The 25,065-nt window shown below is 40.6% G+C and overlaps 1 protein-coding gene across 1 annotated transcript in view; it reads left to right on the top strand.

The window, feature by feature from the left end:
- The window catches only part of LOC133638710 (amyloid-beta A4 precursor protein-binding family A member 1-like), a 50,850-nt gene that overhangs the window by 13,836 nt on the left and 11,949 nt on the right, over window positions 1–25,065 (top strand). Inside the window, exons 2-9 of the mRNA XM_062031581.1 lie at window positions 5,951–7,768; window positions 9,456–9,776; window positions 12,002–12,041; window positions 12,515–12,660; window positions 22,682–22,714; window positions 22,833–22,919; window positions 23,721–23,921; window positions 24,119–24,298. Coding sequence (XP_061887565.1) covers window positions 5,990–7,768; window positions 9,456–9,776; window positions 12,002–12,041; window positions 12,515–12,660; window positions 22,682–22,714; window positions 22,833–22,919; window positions 23,721–23,921; window positions 24,119–24,298 — 2,787 coding nt within the window. The 5' untranslated portion in view covers window positions 5,951–5,989. The remainder of the gene's footprint in view (window positions 1–5,950; window positions 7,769–9,455; window positions 9,777–12,001; window positions 12,042–12,514; window positions 12,661–22,681; window positions 22,715–22,832; window positions 22,920–23,720; window positions 23,922–24,118; window positions 24,299–25,065) is intronic.

A 25,065-nucleotide genomic window follows, 5' to 3' on the forward strand; every position in this document is an offset into this window, starting at 1 on the left:
TCTCAATGCGATACATGGCTAGGTCTATAACTGATAGATACCCTGATAGCCACGTCACATTTCATCAGTATCAAATGTAGCCATGTACCTCCCAGTACAGTTATTATTCAGATCAGTGGCTTATCCATCGCTCTGTGTCGAGTCTAATCTTACATCAGAGAAATATCTCTACTTGTCCTCCCACTCTGTCCCCTCTTGACCTTTTGTCTTCTCTGCTCTGCCAGCTGCTGCTGGGTGCGTGGAAGTAGAAGAGAGTGCACCGAGCATCCGTATAATTCCCCAGGGATTTAGTATTAGCTTCCTTGTGGAGATTTCCTTGAAAACGTAACTTACTGAATTAGTGGTTTGGATGCTGCTTCACAGCAAGAAGGTCTTCTACTGTCAGTCTTAGCTTCATGTGTGGAGTTTAGATTAGGTCATTGAATGAATTCAAATGGAAGAATATAAGCACGACAGTTCAGTCCAGCACTTAAATTCTGATGGTTGATGGCTTCTGTTTTGATAGCATTGTCACACCGAATGCTCCAAGACCAATGTTCATATCTTCATTGCAGTCACTTCACTTCGAGCCTAAATTATCAATGTCTTCTTCTGGCAAGGAGTCCCTACTATTTTATTTATTTATGTTACTTAAAGACACAGCTGACCACATAATACACTGTAGATTTCATCATTCAAAAATTTCAAGGAAACTTATAATATAGTTGTACACTTAACCCTAGTTTGCATGTTCTACCTGTGTATGTGTCTTTGATTTCACCATTAGGGCTGCACAATACAATACAACAGACCTGTTTCTCTACTTCCAAAATTTCGATTGCGATTCAAACTGCGATATTTATATTTTATACGTAAAAATGCATACAACTGTGAAAATAACGAGTGAAGGAAGACATGTTACTTTTAGACTTTCAATCAACATATTCTTTTTTCAAGGTGCCACACATTAGAACAATATGCAACAATCTACTTTAAAATATATGGCTTTATGCAGACAGACTTATAAGCCTTTGTCTACACCATGCTTTTGAACTGAAGAAATAACCAATAAAAACTATTAATTGAGGATAATGTTCTGTAACCTTAATATACAATAATAATGCAAGTAACCATATAAATGGATATACACTTTTATTTATCATTGATGTAGAATTGTTTACCATTGTACTGTAATTGAAAGGTAAATAATTTGTTATATTACCTAAATAAATAAACAAAGAAACAATTCAATGCACTCCTTTTTCTGTATGTGATTAGTAGTTGGAAAAACGAGGCCGGACTATGTCTTTGTGCTTATTACCATGAATCGATCACGGCATTCTTGCCCGTTCGTCCGTGTTGATAGGCGTGTGTTCCCCATCTAATTTGAAGCTGGAATATTACCACAATAGGATATTTGGCTTTGTAATCATCTTGTTTTCCACCTAATTTTTGTTACTTTGCGGCGCACTTTTTACTGGCGAGTCGCGAATAGGGAGGCCGTCTGTGGTTGCTGTGTGTGTAAGCGAGCTGTCTTGCTCTCCACCCACTGAAACAAATATTTTTAATGACTGGAAATAGGGCTCACTGTATTCAGCATGCTAACAGTTAGCATGTGTCACAAAAAAAGCTATATGACTCTAAAGTGTAGGGCTGCGGAATTAGACAAAAAAGTGTAAAATTAGCTCATAAAGTTAGCATGCTAACTGTTAGCAATTGTCACATACCAAGTTATATGACTCTTAGGTGTATGGCTGCGGAATTAAAGAAAAAAGTGTAAAATTTGCTGAAAAAGTTAGCATGCTAATGTTAGCATGCTAAAGTTATTATTCTAACAGTTAAAGTACCATATGTAATAATGTGGCCAGAAATGGTACTGCAGGTTGCCAGATACGCAGCCGAATCCAGCTCGATCGATTAGGCTACTCTAAGGAACTTCAAACTTCCACTGCCTCTTACTAGGGCAGGGGTCGGCAACCTTTACCACTCAAAGAGCCATTTTGACCCGTTTCACAAATTAAAGAAAATAATGGGAGCCACAAAACTCTTTTGAAATTTAAAATGAAATAACACTGCATATAAACTTTTTTTTTGCTTTGTGCTATGTATAAACCAGGGGTCTCAGACACGCGGCCCGCACCTTAATATGAAAATGTAATGTTAGTGCAGCCCGCAAGTTTTATATGAATGCCGCTTGACAGCGTCATACTTGCCAACCCTCCCGATTTTTCCGGGAGACTCCCGAATTTCAGGGCAACTATTCTCTCGAATGTCTGCTGATTTTCACCCAAACAACAATAATAAGGGCGTGCTCTACAACCTGTACATACAGCGTGCCAGTCCAGTTACATGTTATATTAGGCTTCTGCAGACACACATGAGTGACTGCAAGGCATACTTGGTCAACAGCCATACAGGTCACACTGAGGGTGGCCGTATAAACAACTTTTAACACTCTTACTAATATGCGCCACACTGTGAACCCACACCAAACAAGAATGACAAACACATTTCGGTAGAACATCCGCAACGTAACACAACATAAACACAACAGAACAAATACCCAGAATCCCATGCACCCCGGAAGAGTTAGGGATGCATGGGATTCTGGGTATTTGTTCTGTTGTGTTTATGTTGTGTTACGGTGCGGATGTTCTCCCGAAATGTGTTTGTCATTCTTGTTTGGTGTGGGTTCACAGTGTGGCGCATAATAGTAAGAGTGTTAAAGTTGTTTATATGTCCACCCTCAGTGTGACCTGTATGGCTGTTGACCAAGTATGCCTTGCAGTCACTTGCGTGTGTAAGCAGAGGCCGCATACAACATGTGACTGGGCCGGCACTCAGATAGTATGGTGAAAAAGCGGACACGACGACAGGTTGTAGAGGACGCTTATTAAGGCAGTGCCATCACGGCACGCCCTCAATATTGTTGCCCGGGTGAAAATCTGAGAATATTTGCCCCGGGAGATTTCCGGGAGAGGCACTGAAATCCGGGAGGCTCCCGGAAAAATCGGGAGGGTCAGCAAGTATGCAGCTGAGCCGCATCAGAGTGGTCAAAGAGCCACATGCGGCCAGCTCCGGAGCCGCGGGTCGCCGACCCCTGTACTAGGGGTTGAGTTGCTGGGACTACAATAGTTGAGTAGACAAGCGTTTTGTCAATAACAAATCTCTAACCAACACATTTTACACAGAAATTAGGCTATTTTCAGGAAGAAGTACGTCATGCCTGCGTACAATATCACAATAAATGGCAATCATATGGTTATGGTCAGTGCTATCAGAAAACAAAGACTAAAACAAACTACAACCAACGCTAGCAATGGTTATACAGGTAAAAATAAGTAGAGCATGCTTTGCAGCCTAATCGCCCAAAACTAAAAAGGAGACATTTTACGAAGGTATGCCAATAGAATGAGGAATTATTTTATCATGTTATTTGGCTATCTCCATACGTTTCACATTACCATGATGACAGCCGTGCTAATGTTGGAACCCATTTCCTCAGCGTATCAGCATATTGAGAACGAAATAGGCACTGACACTACCCATATCCACTAGTTTTATTTGTCGAAAATATATTATGCCCTGTCAGTTTGAATACACATCGACATATAGGCTAACGGGCATATATTTCCCCCGTTAGCCTATATGTCGATGTGTCATTGACCAGTCTAGCATGCTAAGCAGTACACTAGGAGCGAAGCACCATCACACTAAGCATTCGTTGCACGAACATACTAGCTTTGTTAAACAAGATCATAGATTGTATTGGACATTATAGTTTACATATGAAATGTCCATTTCCATTTATTACAAGTAATAAGAAAACGTAAATGCCTGACTTACCTATTAAGGAGGAAATTAGCAAGTTTGGCGTCAGATGAAAAATCTTCTCCGCCTTCAATCGTCTCCATCTTTCAAAGGCATCCCCGATACAAATCCTTGTTTTGTTCCTGGTTTTGTCATAAATAAGTTGAGAATCGTAACGACGCCTTTTAGATTTTAGATCTGAACCAGTGGCAGTAGCCAGTCGAAGAGGGCAGTGCGTAACTGGGATGTAACATACTCACGGACTTTCTAATTGGTCAAACGGTTGAGGGCGGGACATCGAAATGAAAACAATAACAAGATTTCGGGGCTTTAAATCTAATTTCGTTATCAGTCATAAAGGTATTCGAAAAGAACATGATTTATTAATGCTTTTTGACATATCAGGGCCATTATTGATTGAGACTTTTATTAGTGCAACCTACTAATAAAAGTCTCAATCAATAATGATGACTTGACATGGAATTATTACATATGGTTCCTTTAACAAGTGTCACATACCAAGTTATATGACTGGTGTAAATGGTTGCAAATCTAGTTTAAAACGTTAGCATGTGTCACGTATCAAGTTATATGACTAAGGTGGCTGTGGAATTAGAAAAATAAATGTAAAATTTGCTGAAGATGTTAACCAGCATGCTAACATTAGCATGCTTAGAGTTAGCATATGTAACATACCAAGTTTCATTACTTTAAGGTGTATGGCTGTGGAATTAGAGGAAAAAAATGTAGCAAGAAATGCTAGCATGCTAACATTCTCACAAGTATGCTAGCAAACTTGCTCGACACCACTGCATATTGAAAAAACTATGATTTTTCTACTGGGGGTGGCCCTGTTGTCTGTCTATGTTGTGTGCCCATTGAACTTTTAGTTACGTCACTGTACAGATACCAGACTCAGACACATGAGTGAAGGGACTGTCACGTGTTTTCAAAATACTTTATTTCAATTAGATGTAGTGGCCATTAAACAACGACACAGCATTTTCCGCATGATTTGTTGAAAAACTTCATGCCGAACGAAGTCGGATTGTGGCCAGACGCTTTGAGATCTAGACTTTTCGAACATACCGTGAGCTTTGGGGAATGTTCCGATAAGTGGAAAAATAACCGAGGTTGAGCGAGTTAGAGCATGTGAATTTTGGTGTTTTGGAGGTTTCCAGAGCTGACATTTAACATTGGAGTCTGAGAGATTTTGCTGACTTTTTTGTGTATTTGAGGGCCAACAGAAGCAACATGGTACACATGACCTCAATTAAAAGTGACATTTTATGAGAGAGTACATGTGTGTCTATGTTTTCATCGCAGGGGAAGCTGCAGTCTTAGTGCAATTGCCACTGGCTTACTCTCTGGGCTTGTGGGGGCAGATCTACACGCTCCCTCGTGCAGCAAATACTTGACTGCTTGGATGTAATTAGCGAATTATAATGCATGATGCGATATACACGTCTCTTTTACTTGTATTATATTAAGAACATAGTCAGAGTTTTTCCCATTTCTCTCTCAGGCCAGCATGGAGGTGATAATGCCCTGCTCTCTGGTATTCCAAAAAGAATATTAGAAATCTACAATTATAACAAAACTCAGCTGCACGCGTGGTGACGAGGTGTTTTAAAGTTGCTGAATGGGCTTCCCGTCCACTTCAAGCTCGATTTTTAAAGTCCTATTATTAGTTAACAGAGGGGTCATTTGATTATTTTTCTACATTTAAAACACTTCCTTGTGGTCTACATAACATGTAATGGTGGTTCTGTGTTCAACGTTTTGCAACGATTATGTTTTACAGAATGTTTTACAGCTGATTTCTGACCCTCTCTTCAGGATGCGCCGTTTTATATACGTGCCTCCATTTCGACAGCGTGTTCCGCCGTCATCCATATATGGATAATCCGCTGACGTCACAGACGGGGAAAATGTCACAGATTGTGCAAAATCCAAATGGTTCGTTTGGAGGAAGTATGTAGAAAGGCAAGATTGTTTTATAAATATCTCCGCTAGTTTCAGTTCACATTTTCGGGACTTATGCAGATCCCAAATACACAAAAACAGGCACCACCTGTTACGTGATCGGCAGGTCACTTTTAAACCTTTTCTTGGGCAGTTTGTGATAACTTCTTTGTCTTTTCTGTTTATGAATCTGCAGGCTGAGTTCTAAAGATTGGAGTCACATCAACACAATAAAATGAGCCATAAGTATCCGGAAGGGTGGACTGGGGAAGTAGGCAAGGAACGCCCAGCAGCCTCGGTTCCTCAGCGGTCCAGGCAGGACAATGGATCAGTGCCGGGAGACCCTCCTATACGCCGAACCTGGAGACCGTGTCAGATGCTTAGTCAAGATGGAGAGTTGAGTTCCCACCATCATCATCATCATCATCATCAACAATTGTCTCATCAACACCACCCACACGCAGCTCGTAATCCACCACATCAACGCAATCGTCAGTCATCAGTAAATGGACTAAGCCAAAACCAGGGTCAGTATTCTGGTACTGTACCAGAGGTGGTCCCTTTTAATGAAAGTCAAGAAAGTGATCAACGTCCTGTCCAACAGCCTCGCGCTGCTGTTAACCGTTACCGCCGCCGTGGTGACCCAAATCCAAGGCTCAGAGCTCACAAACCGAAGCCTGCAAACAAAGAGATACTGCAAACATTATCAGTTGCAGAACCAAGGGAAGGTCCTGCAGACATTACAGAGGAAGACATGACAGATATATCTCCAAAGGACCAAATACAGGGCAGAGGATCTCCCTATCAGACTCCTGTTGCTGTGGTCACCCCTACCCACCTCTCATCAGAGGCAGTACATCTTGACCTGCAACAGAATTTCCAGGATATTGATGTGGTCTGTGAAGATGACGTGAAGGAAGTTAAGGAGGATGAAAAGCCAGAGCCGTCATTAAATGGAGGAGATCATCAACCAACCACAGATTACTCGGATTTCAGCCATGACAACGTGCAGTCAGTGAAGGATGAAGAAAATACAGACAAGGATGTAGAAAATCAAGAAGAAATCATTGATGAGGTTCTTGATGTTGAAGCTCAGGGATTTGAAATCACTGATCTATGCTCCGACACAGAAAGTGCTGCTTCTCTCAATAACGATGGACCTCTCCACAGCCCACCCCCACTACAGTCCCCAACTCCGCCATCATCTCCTGATGCTCCATTTTTCCCAATGCTGGACCACTTTAGTGAGGATGCTAATATGAGCCCTCTGCCAGACAATGATCTGCTGCCTGAAGATGAAGACGAGTGCTCCGAATCGCCCTCTGAATATTACCCCAAAACCTATGCAGACTTTTACACAGAATCCCACCAAAAGTCTTATCTGCAGCCTGTTAAGGAGTCAGAGACAAATTGCCATCTCAAGTCTTTTCCAGAACCCCTTAATGCATCTTATTCTGAGGTACTCAGAGAACCTCACATTCAGTCTTGTCAAGTGACTAAGCCATATGAGGCCCAGAAGGAGCCCCCCAATGAGCTATTTACCACCCATAAACAGGAGAATGTACAAAAAGTCTCGCCTACCAAAGGCACCCATTATGCACCAAGGCGCTCCAGGGACCGAGGTTCCCATCCCCCCCATGTGGACAGCTCTGTTGGCTGCCGGCTGCACCACTATGATGCCCAGTCTGATGGAGAGGGGGGCAGTGCTAATCATAGCCCTATTCAGAAAAGTTTTTGGAATGCACCTAGACAAGCAGATACACGGACCAAGCACTCATCCCCTGGACAGAGCAGGTCAGGTTGGACCAGGGATGAGGTAGGTCCGAATGCAGAGGTATCCGGAGACACCATCAGCCTTGTGATAAGAGACATCAGGGAGGCAATTGAGGAGGTTAAGACCAAGACTGTGCGGTCCCCTTACACTCCTGACCAGCCAGTGGAGCCCATTTGGGTGATGAGGCAGGAAATCAGCCCCACAGAGGAAGTCAAGTCACTACAGATGATGGCAGGCAACGTGAGTGTGAACCTTATCATTCATGCTTACCAGACTTACTGTTTATAGTGAGCATTGTTACGTGACTAAGGTTTGGTCCTACTGAATGTGCTGTCCCGCTGCGCATGTGGGCTCTCTGTGGGTACTGAGGTTTCCGCCCACAGTCTAAAAACATGTATCGTGTGCCAGATCGATAAAAACTCCCGATAAACTGTAACTGTGAGTGTGAATATTGGTAGCTTTTTTGTCAGGTCTGTGGTTCTGGTCTGTTCTGGTTGTACCCTGCCTCTCACTTAAAATCAGCTGAGATAACCTATCATGGTTCCACTTCTTTGTAATTTGTAAACACTTTAAGTTTGAATAGTTTCTTGAATTGGGTCATATTAGTACATTGTTTGATTTCTTTGCTTAATCCATTTCATAAATTAATTCCACATACTGATATACTAAAGGTCTTAAGTGTTGTACGTGCATACAAATGTTTTAAATTAAATTTTTCTCTAAGGTTATATTTCTTCTCTTTTGCTGAGAATAACTGTTGTACGTTCTTCAGTAGCAGGTTATAGTTTGCTTTGTGCATGATTTTAGCTGTTTGCAAATTCACTATATTGTGGAATTTCAGTATTTTCGATTCAACACATAAAGGGTTTGAATGTTCTCTATAACCAACATTGTGTATTATTTTAACTGATCTTTTTTGTAACACCGTTAATGAATGAAGTGTACTTTTGTAGTTATTTCCCCATATTTCTGCACAATAACTCAGATATGGTAACACTAGCAAGCAGTAGAGAATATGAAGTGATTTTTGGTCCAATTCATTTTTAGCTTCAATCATTATCGATGTGTTTCTTGCCACCTTATGTTGTATATTGTTTATATGAGATTTCCAGTCCATTTTATCATCAATCATTATACCTACAAATTCGGTTTCATTTACTGTTTCAATTTCTATTACGTTTATTTGTAATTGTGTTTGACTTTCTCTTCTACTGTTACCGATTAGCATTATTTTAGTTTTACTGAAGTTTAAAGATAGTCTGTTTTTGTCAAACCATCTTTTTAAATTGTTAATTTCTTCTGTTATTGTTTGTATTAGCGTTTGAGTCTTCTCTCCTGAACTAATCACTGATGTATCGTCCGCGAATAATACTAATTTTAAGTCTTTTGTAACTTTACAGATGTCATTTATATAAAGATTGAACAATTTTGGTCCCAGTATTGATCCCTGTGGTACGCCACAGGATATATTCAGTGTTGTAGACGTTTGTTGGCTTAGCTTTACGTATTGTTTCCTGTTAGTTAAGTAGCTTCTAATCCAGTTTAAGACCAACCCTCTAATGTCATACCATTCTAATTTTTTAATTAAAATATTGTGATTAATTGTGTCATATGCTTTAGTCAGATCCATAAACATTGCTGCTGCACATTTTTACCATCTATTGCAGTGGTAATTTCTTCTGTTATTTCGATTAAAGCCATCGAAGTTGAAATATTAGCTCTGTATCCATATTGGTTCTCAGCGAGTATTCTATTTTTGTTTATGAAACTCTCCAATCTGTTATTGAACTGTTATATAACTACACATTTTTATTGATCAGTCAACATGGTCCTTGATTGATTGCACTCAGTGTTTGTTCTAGTCTTTGATTCAATGTGTTTATTCTAACTTACCGGTCTGTTTCTTTTCATTGTTTCCTTGCTACAGTCGTCTCCTCAGTCCTTCTCCCAGTCAGCATTAAGGTCTCCATCACACCATGCCTCACTGTGTGATCCGGACTCTTGCAGTCCACTGAGCGACGAGTCCGTCAAAGTCCCCCTTTCCCAACAACATCCTGAACATCAGCCCCAAAGCAACAACCATCACCACCAAGGCCGCCCATCACAACTGAGGGATGTCACAAAGCAACCTCACCCATACATGCAGCCAAAACTAGCACACCAACAGCAGTATCACCAACAGAATCAACATCCACCACATCAGTCACATCAGGTTCAGCCTTCTTCACAGCAGCCATCAGTCCAGGAAGTGAGTGCCCGTACACCAGCATTAGAAATACTAAAACCAAATCAGTGTAGGTCAATATACTGTTGCACACCATCAACACTATACACTGTGTTGACAGTTAATTGCTTTCCCTACCTGAGACGGCGCATGGTTGTCTAGAATCTCTTCGAAGCCGTCTGGAAGTCGTTCTCCTTGGCTACGCCAAAGTCCTCCCAGTTCCGAGTCTTGCCTCGGCAACCACCAATGCCACGCACTGCTTGGCCTTTTGGTACCTGTCAGAAGTCTAAAATGCCTAATAGGACTCCTTTTTCAAGCTTGACAACATACCTCAGCGCTGGTGTCCACCGGTGGATTCTGAGGGGGCACCAAACACCTTGCGTAAGGGCCACAGCTACGATCGGCCGCCTCAATAAAAGAGGCACATGGCCCACTTGTACTCATATATAAGGCCAACGCTTTCCCACAGGTGGGAATTGGTGGAACTCCTTCCAACGGGACACTGCGCCAGACGTTCCTAGCAGACACTCACATTATGTTTGGGGCTGCCAGGTCTGACTGGCATCCTCCCCCACCATTGGAGCCAACTCACCACCAAGTGGTGATTGGTTGACGGCTCCACCCTTCTCTTCACCCAAGTGTCCCAGACATGGGTCCCCATGTCCGACAACACGACCACAGAGTCGATCATCAAAATAAGGCCCAGGGTGTCCTTGTGCCAAGTGCACGTATGGACAACCTTATTTTTGAACATGGTCTTTGTTATGGTCAATCTGTGACGACCACAAAAGTCCAGTAACTAAACAGTATTTAATGTATTTTACCTTTGTGTGGATAGCAAGGAAATACAGCAATTACAGGAAACAATGTTTTAGTGGTTAGAGTGTCCGCCCTGAGATCGGTAGGTTGTGAGTTCGAACCCGGGCGGAGTCATACCAAAGACTATAGAAATGGGACCCATTACCTCCCTGCTTTGCACTCAGCATCAAGGGTTGGAATTGGGGGTTAAATCACCAAAAATGATTCCCGGGCGTGGCCACCGCTGCTGCCCACTGCTCCCCTCACCTTCCAGGGGGTGATCAAGAGTGATGGGTAAAATGCAGAGAATAATTTCGCCACACCTAGTGTGTGTGTGACAATCATTGGTACTTTAACTTAATATACAATATATTTGTGCGGATACCAAGGAGAGGAGGAGGAAATAATCGATTTTTGGATGCATCGCAATTTGGACATGCAGGATTATAGAAGCGATTAGTAAACGTCTGTGACAGTTGCGTACTGTCGTGCGGGTTCCAAGGACCACCAAGGAATGACATCTTGCGGGCAGGTTTAGACTTCTTTATTTTTTGACAAGAAAGTCTCTTACGGGTTGCTTTTCAGCCGTTCCGTTCTTCTCCTGCTCGCTTCTCCGCTCCCGCTTCTTAGCTGTGTGCGTCGTCGTCTTCCTTGCGGTCTCTTTCGCTCTCGCTCTGCATCCGCCTCTCTCTGGCTCCTTCTCTTATCTCCGCCTCTCCTTTTCACGTCCGCGGCTGCCGCCCTCTTATACAGCTCACGAGGATTATTAAATTGTGCCCAGCTGAGCGCTCCACGCACCTGGTGATAATTGCGGCGTCGATCTCGGCGCGCTTCGCCTCGCTGCTCGCTCGCCGTCCACGCCTCCTCGCCGCCATCTTGGAGCGGGCTCTGGTGTGCCCTGCCTCTCTGTCGGACTGCCGGCCCCGCCTCTCCACAACGTCAATAATCGATAATCGGTTTATTTAATGCAGACAGTTCTAAAATTTGGCTGACTGCAGCAAACCACCTCACCGAGAGATCCGACCAGCTGCTTTGTTTTAAGGCACTTAGGGACAAGCGGTAGAAAATGGATGGATGGATGGATGTTCCAGTTTTGCACACATTTTAATCAATTTAATAAACGTGGGAATTAATTTAACTGTTCCTTATTACAAATGCGCTGTTTTTTTTAAGTTGCAAGTGATAAACACTTATTTAGTGAAACAATGTAAAACTGCATCAATATACATAAATCAAAGATGCATCAATAATCTATTTTTAATTGAATCATAGCTTTTGAATCGTAATCGGATTGTGAGGTGGCCAAATATTCCCACCTCTAATTAATAGCAAGCAGATACAGCAATCAGAAAACATTTAATGTATTTGATATTTGTGTGGGTAGGAAGAAGATACAGCAATCACAGGAACCAGAAAACAACATGTGATAGGTATTCTTTGTCTTTTTACAGATACGCAGATCTCTTCCTCCATTTCCCACATTTGTGGATAGTGAGTAGACACTTTTTCTCACCTCCACCCCCATGATTTTATTTGCACACATTACATAACACGTTACAATTGTACATTTGGTTCATGGCAATCTAAATACTGTATAAAGCAATGTATTTAATGATTTCCAGTATATGAATTTAAAGTGGGGTCCTCAAGGACCGGTTTAATACAGGCATTATTTTCACGGTCCGGCTTTCCACGTGTGGCAGATATGTATAGTATAAATAAGTGCTTGAAAAATACTAATCACCACAACGCTGAATTAGTGGGAGCCTTGAACGGGTTTCTTTGACAGTATATGCTATGTATTACAGTCCAGAAAATACTGTACTTTTTTATACTGTGTTACGACCTCACAAATGTTCTGAAGGATTAATTGACAAAAAAAATTCAAACACACACACACCAGTCATCTCAAAAGAGTGGAAACTGCAAATTGCGTGTCTAATGAGTGCATATCATTTGTGTAGTCCCCGGACCATGTGACCCTGAAGACCTTATTGATGGCATCATCTTTGCCGCAACCTACCTGGGCTGTACCAACCTTCTTTCGGAGAGGACGCCTACAAAGAGTGCCCGCATGGAGCAGGCACAGGAAGCCATGAACCAAGTGAGGGTAAGGACATAATTTCTCGTTAAATATGTTATTTCATAAAGTATTTCACAAATATCACTTTTTTACTAAACCAGGTCATGGCCATTGATCTCTACAGTGGATTCAGTTCAGTTTTTTTTAAATGCATACCAGATTGGAGCACAGACTCATGTTAACTCAAGTTAAAGGAGTCGGAAGAAGTGGAGCTTATTCAAACCCATTCTTTCTCCACATCACACAATCACCAAAACAATATGTACATTTTTTGTTAATTCCCTGTGTTCAGTGTACTATACATCGCGTTTTTAGACATTGGGTCCCAGGGCGAACCCTCGTGACAGCAGAACATAACACAGTACAGTCTTGCAACATGGCAGTTTAGCTGCTACCAAACAACTAGACCTGGGGTCAGGAACCCGCGGCTCTTTAGCGCCGTCCTAGTGGCTCCCTGGACCTCTTTCAGAGATGTGTGAAAATGGAAAAAGATGAAGAATTGTTTTTTTGTTTGTTTTGATATATTTTCTGTAGGAGAACAAACATGAAACAAACCTTCCTAATTGTTAGAAATCCCACTGTTTATGTTATACATGCTTCACTGATGAGAGTATTTGGCGAGCACCGTTTTATCTTACTAATTTCAGCGATCCTCAAACTCATCGTAGTTTGTTTACATGTACAACTTTCTCCGATGCTGCCACAGAAAGACGTGTTTTATGCCACTCCTTCTTTGTCTCATTTTGTCAACCAAACATTTTATGCTGTGCGTGAATGCACAAAGGTGAGCTTTGTTGATTTGATTGATTTGTTGGAGTGTTTATCAGGCATATTTGGTCAATCCATGACTGCAAGCTAATCGATGTTAACATGCTATTTAGGCTAGCTGTATGTACATATTGCATCATTATGCCTCGTTTGTAGGTATATTTGAGCTCATTTAATTTCCTTTACTTATGTCCTCTGTGTATTTAATTTATATTTGCATATCTTATGACACCTTATCTGTCATGTCTGTGTGGATCTTGTTTTTGTTTTGCTTGGTTTTTGGACACTTTTTAGTTCCTGGTTTCACTTCCTGGTTTTGTTTTGTTTCCATGGTTACTCATTAGTTTCACCTGTTCCACGTTTGGACTCACACACACCTGTCTCACGTTTTCACATTGTCATGTCACGCACCTGTTCACAGTTAGTCACGCACCTGTTTTCACTTATCATGTCACTATATAGGCTTTTCTGTTTCTGTTGTTCGTGCTGGCGACATCTGTCAAGACTGGGTCTTAGGCGTGGTTTGCTCTCCCGTGGTGCAAAATAATTGGAACGGACGTGGCGTGCAGGTAAAGACATAGTTTAATTATTACTATAAACTCAAACAAAAGGTACAAACAAAAGGCGCTCACAGCGGAGGTAAAAAACTTGACTAGACAAAACAAAAGGCGCGCACAATGGCGGAGAACTATGAACATTAAACAAACAAAAACTTACGTGACAAGGAACTGTGAACATGGCATGAATGTATGATGTCGCCAGGACGAACAACAGAAACAGAAAAGCCTATATAGTGACATGATAAGTGAAAACAGGTGCGTGACTAACTGTGAACAGGTGCGTGACATGACAATGTGAAAACGTGAGACAGGTGTGTGTGAGTCCAAACGTGGAACAGGTGAAACTAATGAGTAACCATGGAAACAAAACAAAACCAGGAAGTGAAACCAGGAACTAAAAAGTGTCCAAAAACCAAGCAAAACAAAAACAAGATCCACACAGACATGACATTATCTGTATGTAATATTGGCTGCATTTCTGGTTGGTGTTTGTTCCAGACCACAGCAAACGTTACCCAGCTTACAAAGTAATAAATCCATTAGGAGAAGATAGCCTGCCGTTTCCTTAAACTTGGACACACACATTTACTATATACCTTTGGCCATTCTGAGCCAGTAATTTACAGAAGTTATCTCATCCTGTGAGAAGCCTCCGTTTTACTAATGATTTCCAATGTTGCAGAAATGTGTAGAATAAAAATTTAAATACAACATTTCTGTCAAAGAAAATTTGCGTCAGCCTTTGATAGTAGGCTAATATAGCTAATATAGACACTTACATCATGTGTTCCTTCACTTATATAAGACTTTAATTTTTTTGTGGCTCCAGACAGATTTTTTGAGGGGTATTTTTGGTCCAATATGGCTCTTTCAACATTTTTGGTTGCCGACCCCTGAACTAGCCAATCACCACAGATTCCATTTCAACAATGAAAAGATACAACTTTCATATAAATAAGCCTATGTTTCCACTGCTCGATGTTGTGCTCATTCGTGCAGATGATATTTTAACTCTAAGGGACGGACGTGCTGTAATGAAATAAAACATACTCGATCTGCTGTGATAAAAAATACGCTGAATGGTGGTTGCGGTTTTGTTATGCTTAGACGGCATCTGCGCATATTGTACATGGCACTTCTGACGACATAGTAAGTTAGGAGGGAAAGGAGAACGCAAAATGCCATTGAAGAAAAAGATAAAAGCTATTTATGCTGGGCAGCACACTCTTGTAGCTATATTTTTTGCTTCCACTACTAATGATCATACTAGCAATACCTCAGCATCACCTGTATGCACTTCTGTCTCCTCTCCTGCTCCTGATGCAAAATAAGTGCATCTAACATCTTCACCTTTCCTCCCAACAAACTGTGGTTCTTCACCACATACAAATGTCTGCACTTACCAGCTGACGATTTCCATGTATTGCAACATTTGCACTACTCACAGCTCTTTTGTTTGCATGTTAAAATCAGCACTCAAGTTTCATAATTTGTTTTAAAAATATTTTGGTGTTATTTATTTTGCTACAAAACTATTATATTTGAATTTTGTTTGTCATGATTCCATGACAGTTGTCTTTGGAGTTTTGTTTAATTTCCGACACATTGTGAACTTTTGCTAAATGAATACATCTACTAATTATTAACATAACATACCATCACCAAAAGAATTTAATGCTACATTTTTTGAAAAATAACAACTAAAAAGAGGCTGTTTGCAACTTGCTCTCTATTACATTTTTTGGAAATATAACAAGTGCACCATCTAGCTTTTGTTACCATTCGGGGTTTAGCAACCTTTTTTAAAGTGTTTATACAAATTACAAATTATATTGCTTGACACTCTCCGCTGTTTCGTACACACAGGTTTTGTGTCCACATACACAAAAGCAGTCAAAGAGAAGGAACTAACAATTTGCAGTCATGTTGTTATGATAGACTATACATTTAAAGTTAGCTAACATTAGCTAGCCAGATCGCTAGCATTAGTTAACAACACACGAAACTAATGAGCGTGCAAGTGTTACATACGTACTTCGCAACGTTATTACATTCTTAAAGCCGTAAAAAGACGGGATATAATGCTTACAACACATGGGAAAGTTACTGCCATACTTGCAATATATACAGTAATACATATATATATATATATATATATATATATATATATATATATATATATATATATATATATATATATATATATATATATATATATATATATATATATATATATATATATATATATATACACTACCGTTCAAAAGTTTGGGGTCACATTGAAATGTCCTTATTTTTGAAGGAAAAGCACTGTACTTTTCAATGAAGATAACTTTAAACTAGTCTTAACTTTAAAGAAATACACTCTATACATTGCTAATGTGGTAAATGACTATTCTAGCTGCAAATGTCTGGTTTTTGGTGCAATATCTACATAGGTGTATAGAGGCCCATTTCCAGCAACTATCACTCCAGTGTTCTAATGGTACAATGTGTTTGCTCATTGGCTCAGAAGGCTAATTGATGATTAGAAAACCCTTGTGCAATCATGTTCACACATCTGAAAACAGTTTAGCTCGTTACAGAAGCTACAAAACTGACCTTCCTTTGAGCAGATTGAGTTTCTGGAGCATCACATTTGTGGGGTCAATTAAACGCTCAAAATGGCCAGAAAAAGAGAACTTTCATCTGAAACTCGACAGTCTATTCTTGTTCTTAGAAATGAAGGCTATTCCACAAAATTGTTTGGGTGACCCCAAACTTTTGAACGGTAGTGTATATACACATACATATTTTCATATATATGTATGTATATATATGTGTGTGTATATATATATATATACAAATATATATTCAGACATTTATACATTTATATACATAAACATACATATATACATACATACAAATGCATGTATATATGTATGTATGTATATATATATATACCCGGTAATATATATGTATATATATATATACTGCAATTTCGAGCTACAAATAAGTTTTAATACAGTACGACAGCACCCTCTAGTGGGCGGTATATTGTCAAACAGCAGTCAATTGTACACTCGATAAAACACGACAAAAAATACATTTACATCGCAAAATGTATCACCAACCTTGTTTCCTCATCAACCAGGTGCTAAGAGACCGTGAACACTTTTGTTGTACACGTTAGAGGTAACTTTAACTTCCATGAAACTGTGGAGCACACTTTTCTCTGAACATTGTGGTTTCCCACTGCCTCACGCTCTTTCAAGTTTAGATTCAATCAAAGGCTAGATCACAAACTTGCTGAGGTGAGGCACGGTCAGAAGCAGTACTACTTTCTAGCACTGTTTTGCTGTTACTTACAAACTTGAGCAGTATGAGGCCACCGGATTCACACAGTGTCTGACCCTCCTGTGCAAGCTGAATAGCTTCTTTGATAATGGCAGTACTTACACATCATCCACATAGAAATCCTTCATTATGAATTGTGATGCAAGGGGAAACTGTGTCTTGTTTGCTTCAGCCAGATGCTTTAGGCCGTAATTACCTCACCCTGGTAAGGATGTGGCATCGAAAAGGTGTATTTTCATTCGAAACTTGGGGCTCAACGTTCATGTTGCCATTTTTCCACCACAGAAATCTTAAATAGTCTCTGTCCTCTTCGCACACAGGAAATTAGTGAAACATTTTTTCAATGTCAGATAACATTGCGACTTGATGCCTGATGAGAACACCGTTTAAAGTTGTTAAGCAAATCGGGGCCTGACTGCAAATGATCGTTGAGACTGTTACCCTTACATTTTGCTGAGGCGTCAAAGACTAGTTTGTCTGGTTTTTGGTATGACATATCCCATGGTGGGGAATGTACCACTTTTCTCTTTCTTTTGCTTCACCTTGCACTTCTTCTGCGTCACCCTTTTCCATGACTTCACTCATAAACTTTACATATTGTTCCTTATACTTTGGGTCCTTTGATAGTTTGTTTTTGAGGCTTTGAAGTCACACAGTGGCCATTTGTTTACTGTCCGGTAAGTGCGGTCTCTCCTTGAAGGGAAGTGGCATTTCATAATGTCCTTCTTCTGATGATCCGTTGCCCGGATCATGTTTTGTTTTAGTTTAAGACTCCCTTAGTTCTGTTCCAGCACCCCTGGGTTTGTGTTTTTTTGGTTGCCATGGGTGCTGATTATTTTCACCTGCCTCTGATTAGTGTCCAGGACGCTCACCTGCTCCCAGGCACTAATCTGAGAGCTATTTATTCCTGTCTTTCGCCACACTCAGCCTGGCTGTTTTGTTTGCTTCATGCAACAGTTACGATTTGTTATTCCTGTGCTATAGATTCCCATGCTATCGGCATGCTTTTCTGTTTGTTACTATTTCTTGATTGATTTATGAGAAATAAATCATCTTTCTTACCTTCACACTGCTTCCGGAGGTCCGTCTGCATCTTGGGGAAACGATTACCATGCCACCCAAGCGTAACACTTCTGCGTTTTTATAAATGCCTTCCTTTAACGTTTTCAAAAAGAGAATGTCATCTTGAGACACTGACCTGTTATCCGTGTTATCATCCTTAAAGTCAAACTCGAGGAACTTCGAGTGCATCAACTGGAGTCACTAGTGGGAACTCTTTGACTGTAACTCTGTGACACACAGTGGACATGCTTAAAGGCCTACTGAAATGATTTTTTAAAATTTAAACAGGGATAGCAGATCCATTCTATGTGTCATACTTGATCATTTCGCGATATTGCCATATTTTTGCTGAAAGGATTTAGTAGAGAACATCGACGATAAAGTTCGCAACTTTTGGTCGCTGATAAAAAAAGCCTTGCCTGTACCGGAAGTAGCGTGACGTCGCAAGTTGAAAGGCTCCTCACATTTCCCCATTGTTTACACCAGCAGCGAGAGCGATTCAGACCGAGAAAGCGACGATTACCCCATTAATTTGAGCCAGTATGAAATATTTGTGGATGAGGAACGTGAGAGTGAAGGACTAGAGTGCAGTGCAGGACGTATCTTTTTTCGCTCTGACCGTAACTTAGGTACAAGGGCACATTGGATTCCACACTCTGTCCTTTTTCTATTGTGGATCACGGATTTGTATTTTAAACCACCTCGGATACTATATCCTCTTGAAAATGAGAGTCGAGAACGCGAAATGGACATTCACAGTGACTTTTATCCCCACGACAATACATCGGCGAAGCACTTTAGCTACAGAGCTAACGTGATAGCATTGGGCTTAACTGCATATAGAAACAAAAGAAATAAACCCCTGACTGGAAGGATAGACAGAAAATCAACAATACTATTAAACCATGGACATGTAACTACACGGTTAATGCTTTCCAGCCTGGCGAAGCTTAACAATGCTGTTGCTAACGACGCCATTGAAGCTAACTTAGCAACGGGACCTCACAGAGCTAAGCTAAAAATATTAGCTATCCACCTACGCCAGCTAGCCCTCATCTGCTCATCAACACCCGTGCTCACCTGCGTTCCAGCAATCGACGGAGCGACGAAGGACTTCACCCGATCATAGATGCGGTCGGCGGCTAGCGCCGGCTAGCGCCGGCTAGCGCCGGCTAGCGCGTCTGCTATCCAAGTCAAAGTCCTCCTGGTTGTGTTGCTGTAGCCAGCCGCTAATACACCGATCCCACCTAAAGCTTTCTTCTTTGCAGTCTTCATTGTTCATTAAACAAATTGCAAAAGATTCACCAACACAGATGTCCAGAATACTGTGGAATTTTGCGATGAAAACCGAGCTTTTTGTATTGGATACAATCTGTCCGAATACTTCCGTTTTAACGATTGACGTCACGCGCATACGTCATCATACATAGACGTTTTCAACCGGAAGTTTAGCGGGAAATTTTAAATTGCACTTTATAAGTTAACCCGGCCGTATTGGCATGTGTTGCAATGTTAAGATTTCATCATTGATATATAAACTATCAGACTGCGTGGTCGGTAGTAGTGGGTTTCAGTAGGCCTTTAATGAGTTATTGTGTGATGGTGTGGCACCTACAATACTCCAGCCCAATGCTGTGCGGACTGCATAAGGTTAATTTTCTCCTCCTTCAATTACCTGCCTTGAAGCCAGGGCCCTTGAGCAAATGTAGCCTATTTACTTCACACTCGAACTTTGGGGGAATTTAATTTACTCGTACCTATAAAGGATTTAATTGCCTTGCCGTAGGAGGGAGTTTTATCGTTTCTAAGGAGTTATAGCCTCTCACTTTAAGACCTGAGACCACTTTGCTTGGCACAACAGAATCTTTACCAAGCATTGTGGTAGAGCTTTAACTTTATTGGTGTAGACTTAGCATTAAGACTATTTGACACATCTTGGTCAATAAATGCAGTGTCACTTTGAGTGTCTTAAGAGTGCATAAACTACCTTTTCTGTACCTGGGTGTGGCTCTGAAGAAACCCATACTGGTACAACCATAGACGTGTTTACACATTGTTTGTTGGTTTCCGTATTTAGAGCCAGGGTAGTTGCAGCCTTTTCTGTGGTGCTCTGAGTTGGGTTCGTGGCCAATTTATCATTGTCACAGTTGAAGTCGTGCAGAGAGGTAGGGTGTTTTTTTCTTACAAACTTCAGTCCTTTGTATTGAGGTCTGGTTTAAGACAGCCATAACAAGAGTTTTTTCTCTTTTATAAACTGTCTCCGTTCCTCAAGTGATTTGCCTTTAAATTGAGAGCAATTGTGAAGTTTGTGTTGACAAAGCATGCAGGGTGGTTTGACATTTGACCTTTGTTTTGTGTTGTCAGTCTCTGCAACTGATTGCGTGTGGACAACAGTGGATGTGGGTCTTTTTTCCCTTTGGTAATTCTAGACTGGGTTGTGGAGAAGTCTGTAGAGTGGAGAGCCTGAAGTGATGTGATGGGGCTATACACTTATCTCTGCTTCAGACAACATGAACTCAGAAAATCCTTCAAACATGGGAACTTCCCACTTTCTGTAATGTGGTGAGTTGCTTGACGAGTCCATCTATGCGGCTGCCCAATCAGGTTACTTTTGTAGAAGTTTTTGGTTCTCCTCACAGTCGTTGAGAATGTTTAAGCCTTCAACGTGGGGCAAGGCCTCATAACATGTTTGAATAAAATCAGCAAATGTCCTAAATCCTGTAGAGTCCTTTGTTTGTCTCTTTGGCCATTTTGCCAGCCTTTCTCTGAATGCCTTTTGTATGACAAATGAATGTCCATACCTTTGGTTAAGACGTTCCTATGAATCTTTGTATACGTCACTGTTATTTCGGTAAAAAGATGCCTTCAAGTATCTTTCGAACTGGACCTCCTACATACAGTATCTCCTTAATTAGTGCAATTTGTCAGCAGGTGTGATGTTCTTTTTGTCAATGAAGGCAGCAAATTAAGTTTTCCACTCAATGAACTGGATTGGGTCACCAGTGACAAAGGAGGGCTCTGGCCTTGGCAGTCTGTTAATGGCAATACTGTCTTGCACTGCTTGAGCTAAATAAAAGACGTCTGCTTGTAGAGATATTAACACCACATTACTGTTAGGATCTTGAATAGGAGCAGAAACTGTAGGAGACTTCTGACCTGCTCTGCTTATGTCAATACTGTGAACACTATTTTCATTCTTTATTTCTTGATCATAAGTCCTTAGTCTCGCTTGAGCAGCCTTTAACTCCTTCGTATCCTTAAGTTTTTCTAACTCATGTTTTTCCTTTCTCTACCTTTTCTCTAAAAGTTTAATCTTTTCCATTTGTTTTTCCCCTTCTAGTAACACTTCATACTCTACTTCATTCGTCGCGAGTTCTGCTGCAGCCTCTGCTCTCTTGCCAGCTAATACTGACCTCGCAGAGTATGATGTACTGGCAGAAGAGTTGTCAGGTTCAAACACTGATGACATCTATTAAACAAGACAAGAAGCAAAGAATTAAACAGAGACAGAATTAAATTTGGCTCAATTTGAGGAGAGACGCACGGACACTGTACCCTTGTACAGTGTCTCAGCACGCTCTGCCAAAAGATTGCACGCCTTCCCCTTTATTTGGACTTTCTCTGACCACATGACAACAGCTGTTTCTAAGGGACGAGGTCGTAAACAGCCATCGCCTTTGATCACAACAATTCAAAAGAAAAGGTCGTAAACAGTTCACAGAAAAGGTCGTAAAAGAGTCCAAAAAGAGGTTCGTAAAACAGTTCAAAAAGGAGGTTCAAAAAGAGGTTGCCTGGATGGGAGTCTGGTCCTGCTTCCTCTTCGCTTTTGTAGTTCTTGGGTCAGACAATATCTTTCTGTTTGATTACAATACATGAAAGAAAACAGGACACCTTCATGCTGCTTCCCCCCTACACAGTGGAGTTTTACGAGCCTTACTCTTGGTAGGTTCCAAAGAGAGCTTTTGCTTCTCACCAGGCACTCAATGTAACACAAAGCTTTTGTGATAACTTAGAAACTATTATTCTAACAGAGTATTTATTTGAGTGTGTGACTGATTAACTATAGATGGATTGAGCATAGTCTGGTACAACCAGCTCATGGAGACGTGTCTTCACTTTCTCACTATCATAGTCGTCTATGCCAGAAAGTTTTTCATGTGCAACTATTATAATGTCTCTGGTGACTGATTTACATGCATCTATTAGTCGCCTTATGTCATTGGAAAGAGTAATGTTTCCCCTGATTTCCTTATGCAACATAATGACACTGTCTCCCCCACCCCAAAAAAAATAATTCTGAGTTGTGCTTTTTGACTCTGCAGGCGGCGCAAAAGCAAGCAAAAAACAGGAAAAAGGTAAATTGTTTATTCAAACTTTGTTTTGAAGTTAAAATGAAGTTTGTAAAACTCTTTGAGATCTTACAGTTGTTGTCTGTGAAAACTGAAAAACATATATATTTTTTTATCTCAACAGAGTCCTGACAGTGAAACTCCATCCACTGCTGAAGTGGATCTTTTCATGTCCACACAAAGAATCAAAGTCCTCAATGCAGACACTCAGGTAAATAATGAATTAAATCATTTATTTCATACTGTTTATCAGTATAGTAGTACAAAAACAATAATATACCTCTTTTTACTTGGCCAATAAAGCTGATTCTGATTATTAATAGTTTATACAAAAACAATAATACACATTTTAGTACATCTTCACAATAGTGTATAAAACAATCATACACATTCAATCATCAATTTAATATCAATAGATTATACAAAAAGTACTACTAAAGTACCGTATTTTTCCGAGTATAAGTCGCTCCGGAGTATAAGTCGCACCGGCCGAAAATGCATAATAAAGAAGGAAAAAAACATAAATAAGTCGCACTGGAGTATAAGTCGAATTTTTGGGGAAATTTATTTGATAAAACCCAACACCAAGAATAGACATTTCAAAGGCAATTTAAAATAAATAAAGAATAGTGAACAACAGGCTGAATAAGTGTACGTTATATGAAGCATAAATAACCAACTGAGAACGTGCCTGGTATGTTAACGTAACATATTATGGTAAGAGTCATTCAAATAACTATAACATATAGAACATGCTATTCGTTTACCAAACAATCTGTCACTCCTAATCGCTAAATCCCATGAAATCTTATACGTCTAGTCTCTTACGTGAACGAGCAAAATAATATTTTTTGATATTTTACGGTAATGTGTTAATAATTTCACACATAAGTCGCTCCTGAGTATTAGTCGCACCCCCGGCCAAACTATGAAAAAAACTGCGACTTATAGTCCGAAAAATACCGTAAATTGTCTTTTGAAGCACTGTTGAAAAAGTTGTGTGGTCTACCAGGAGTCTTTAATGGATCTGCCGCTAAGGACCATCTCCTACATCGCTGACATTGGCAACATGGTGGTCCTGATGGCCCGAGGGAAGATGATTCGTTCTCGCAGCGCTCAGGAAAGCCTGAACAACACAGCTGAGCAAAGCTCCATGTCCAATGATGACAGACGCGTCTACAGAATGATTTGCCACGTCTTTGAGTCTGAGGATGTGAGTTATATCATTTATTATAATGTTATTTTCTGCTGCTGTTTTTTTATTTGCTTACTTTTTCTTAGCCAATAAGCAAATGAAGGTAATGATGAAAATAAGAAATACAATCAAATCATGTTTTTATATGTGCTGCTGTTAAAAGTTGTTGAACTGTTTTTGTGCGTCACGGTAAAAAATTGCCATCTTTCCTCCAGGCTCAGCTGATTGCTCAGTCCATCGGTCAGTCCTTCAGCGTGGCCTACCAGGAGTTTCTCAGGGCCAACGGCATCGACCCAGAGGATCTGAGTCAGAGGGAGTACAGCGACCTGCTCAACACTCAGGACATGTACAACGACGACCTCATCCACTTCTCCAAATCAGAGAACTGTAGAGATGTAAGTGTGCCAGCAGGTGGCAGCGGAGGACTTTGGGATACAGTAAACCCTTATTTTATTGCTGTGAACTGGTCCCAGGCTTGACAATGGTAAATTAATTCTTGCGAAGTAGGAATTGTTAATTTGAATATTTTCGTGGTTAAAGCATAGAAGATTGATTATGACCTTCTAAACATGTGTTTTAACTGGCGCTGTCATACGATCCATCCATCCATCCATCTTCTTCCGCTTATCCGGGGTCGGGTCATGGGGGCAGCAGAGAAGCCCAGACTTCCCTCTCCCCGGCCACTTTGTCCAGCTCCTCCCAGGGGATCCCGAGGCGTTTCCATGCCAGCTGGGAGACATAGTGTCAGGTTCAAACACTGATGACATCTATTAAACAAGACAAGAAGCAAAGAATCAAACAGAGACAGAATTAAATTTGGACTCAATTTTGAGGAGAGACACGGCCGCTGTACTCTCTGTACAGTCTTCAGTGTTTCCCACACATTCATTTATTTGTGGCGGCCCGCCACGAAAGAATTACGTCCACCACAAATAAAAATAAAAAAAATAAAAAATTAAATTTTTTTTTTTTTTTTTTTTTTTTTTTTTTTTGTCCTCTCCAGCTTCTCAGGCAAATCATATAGTTGATGTAGTGATGTAGATGCCCATATCGGCTGTTCAGATTTACTTTACAAAAGAGAAGTGTAGGATACTTCTCTTGTTGCCTTATTTGTATTTGACTTTATTAAATGTATTTATATTAGAAACACAACATGTGTATA

This window comes from Entelurus aequoreus, linkage group LG21 (genome assembly GCF_033978785.1).
Source record: "Entelurus aequoreus isolate RoL-2023_Sb linkage group LG21, RoL_Eaeq_v1.1, whole genome shotgun sequence".
NCBI lineage: Eukaryota > Metazoa > Chordata > Actinopteri > Syngnathiformes > Syngnathidae > Entelurus > Entelurus aequoreus.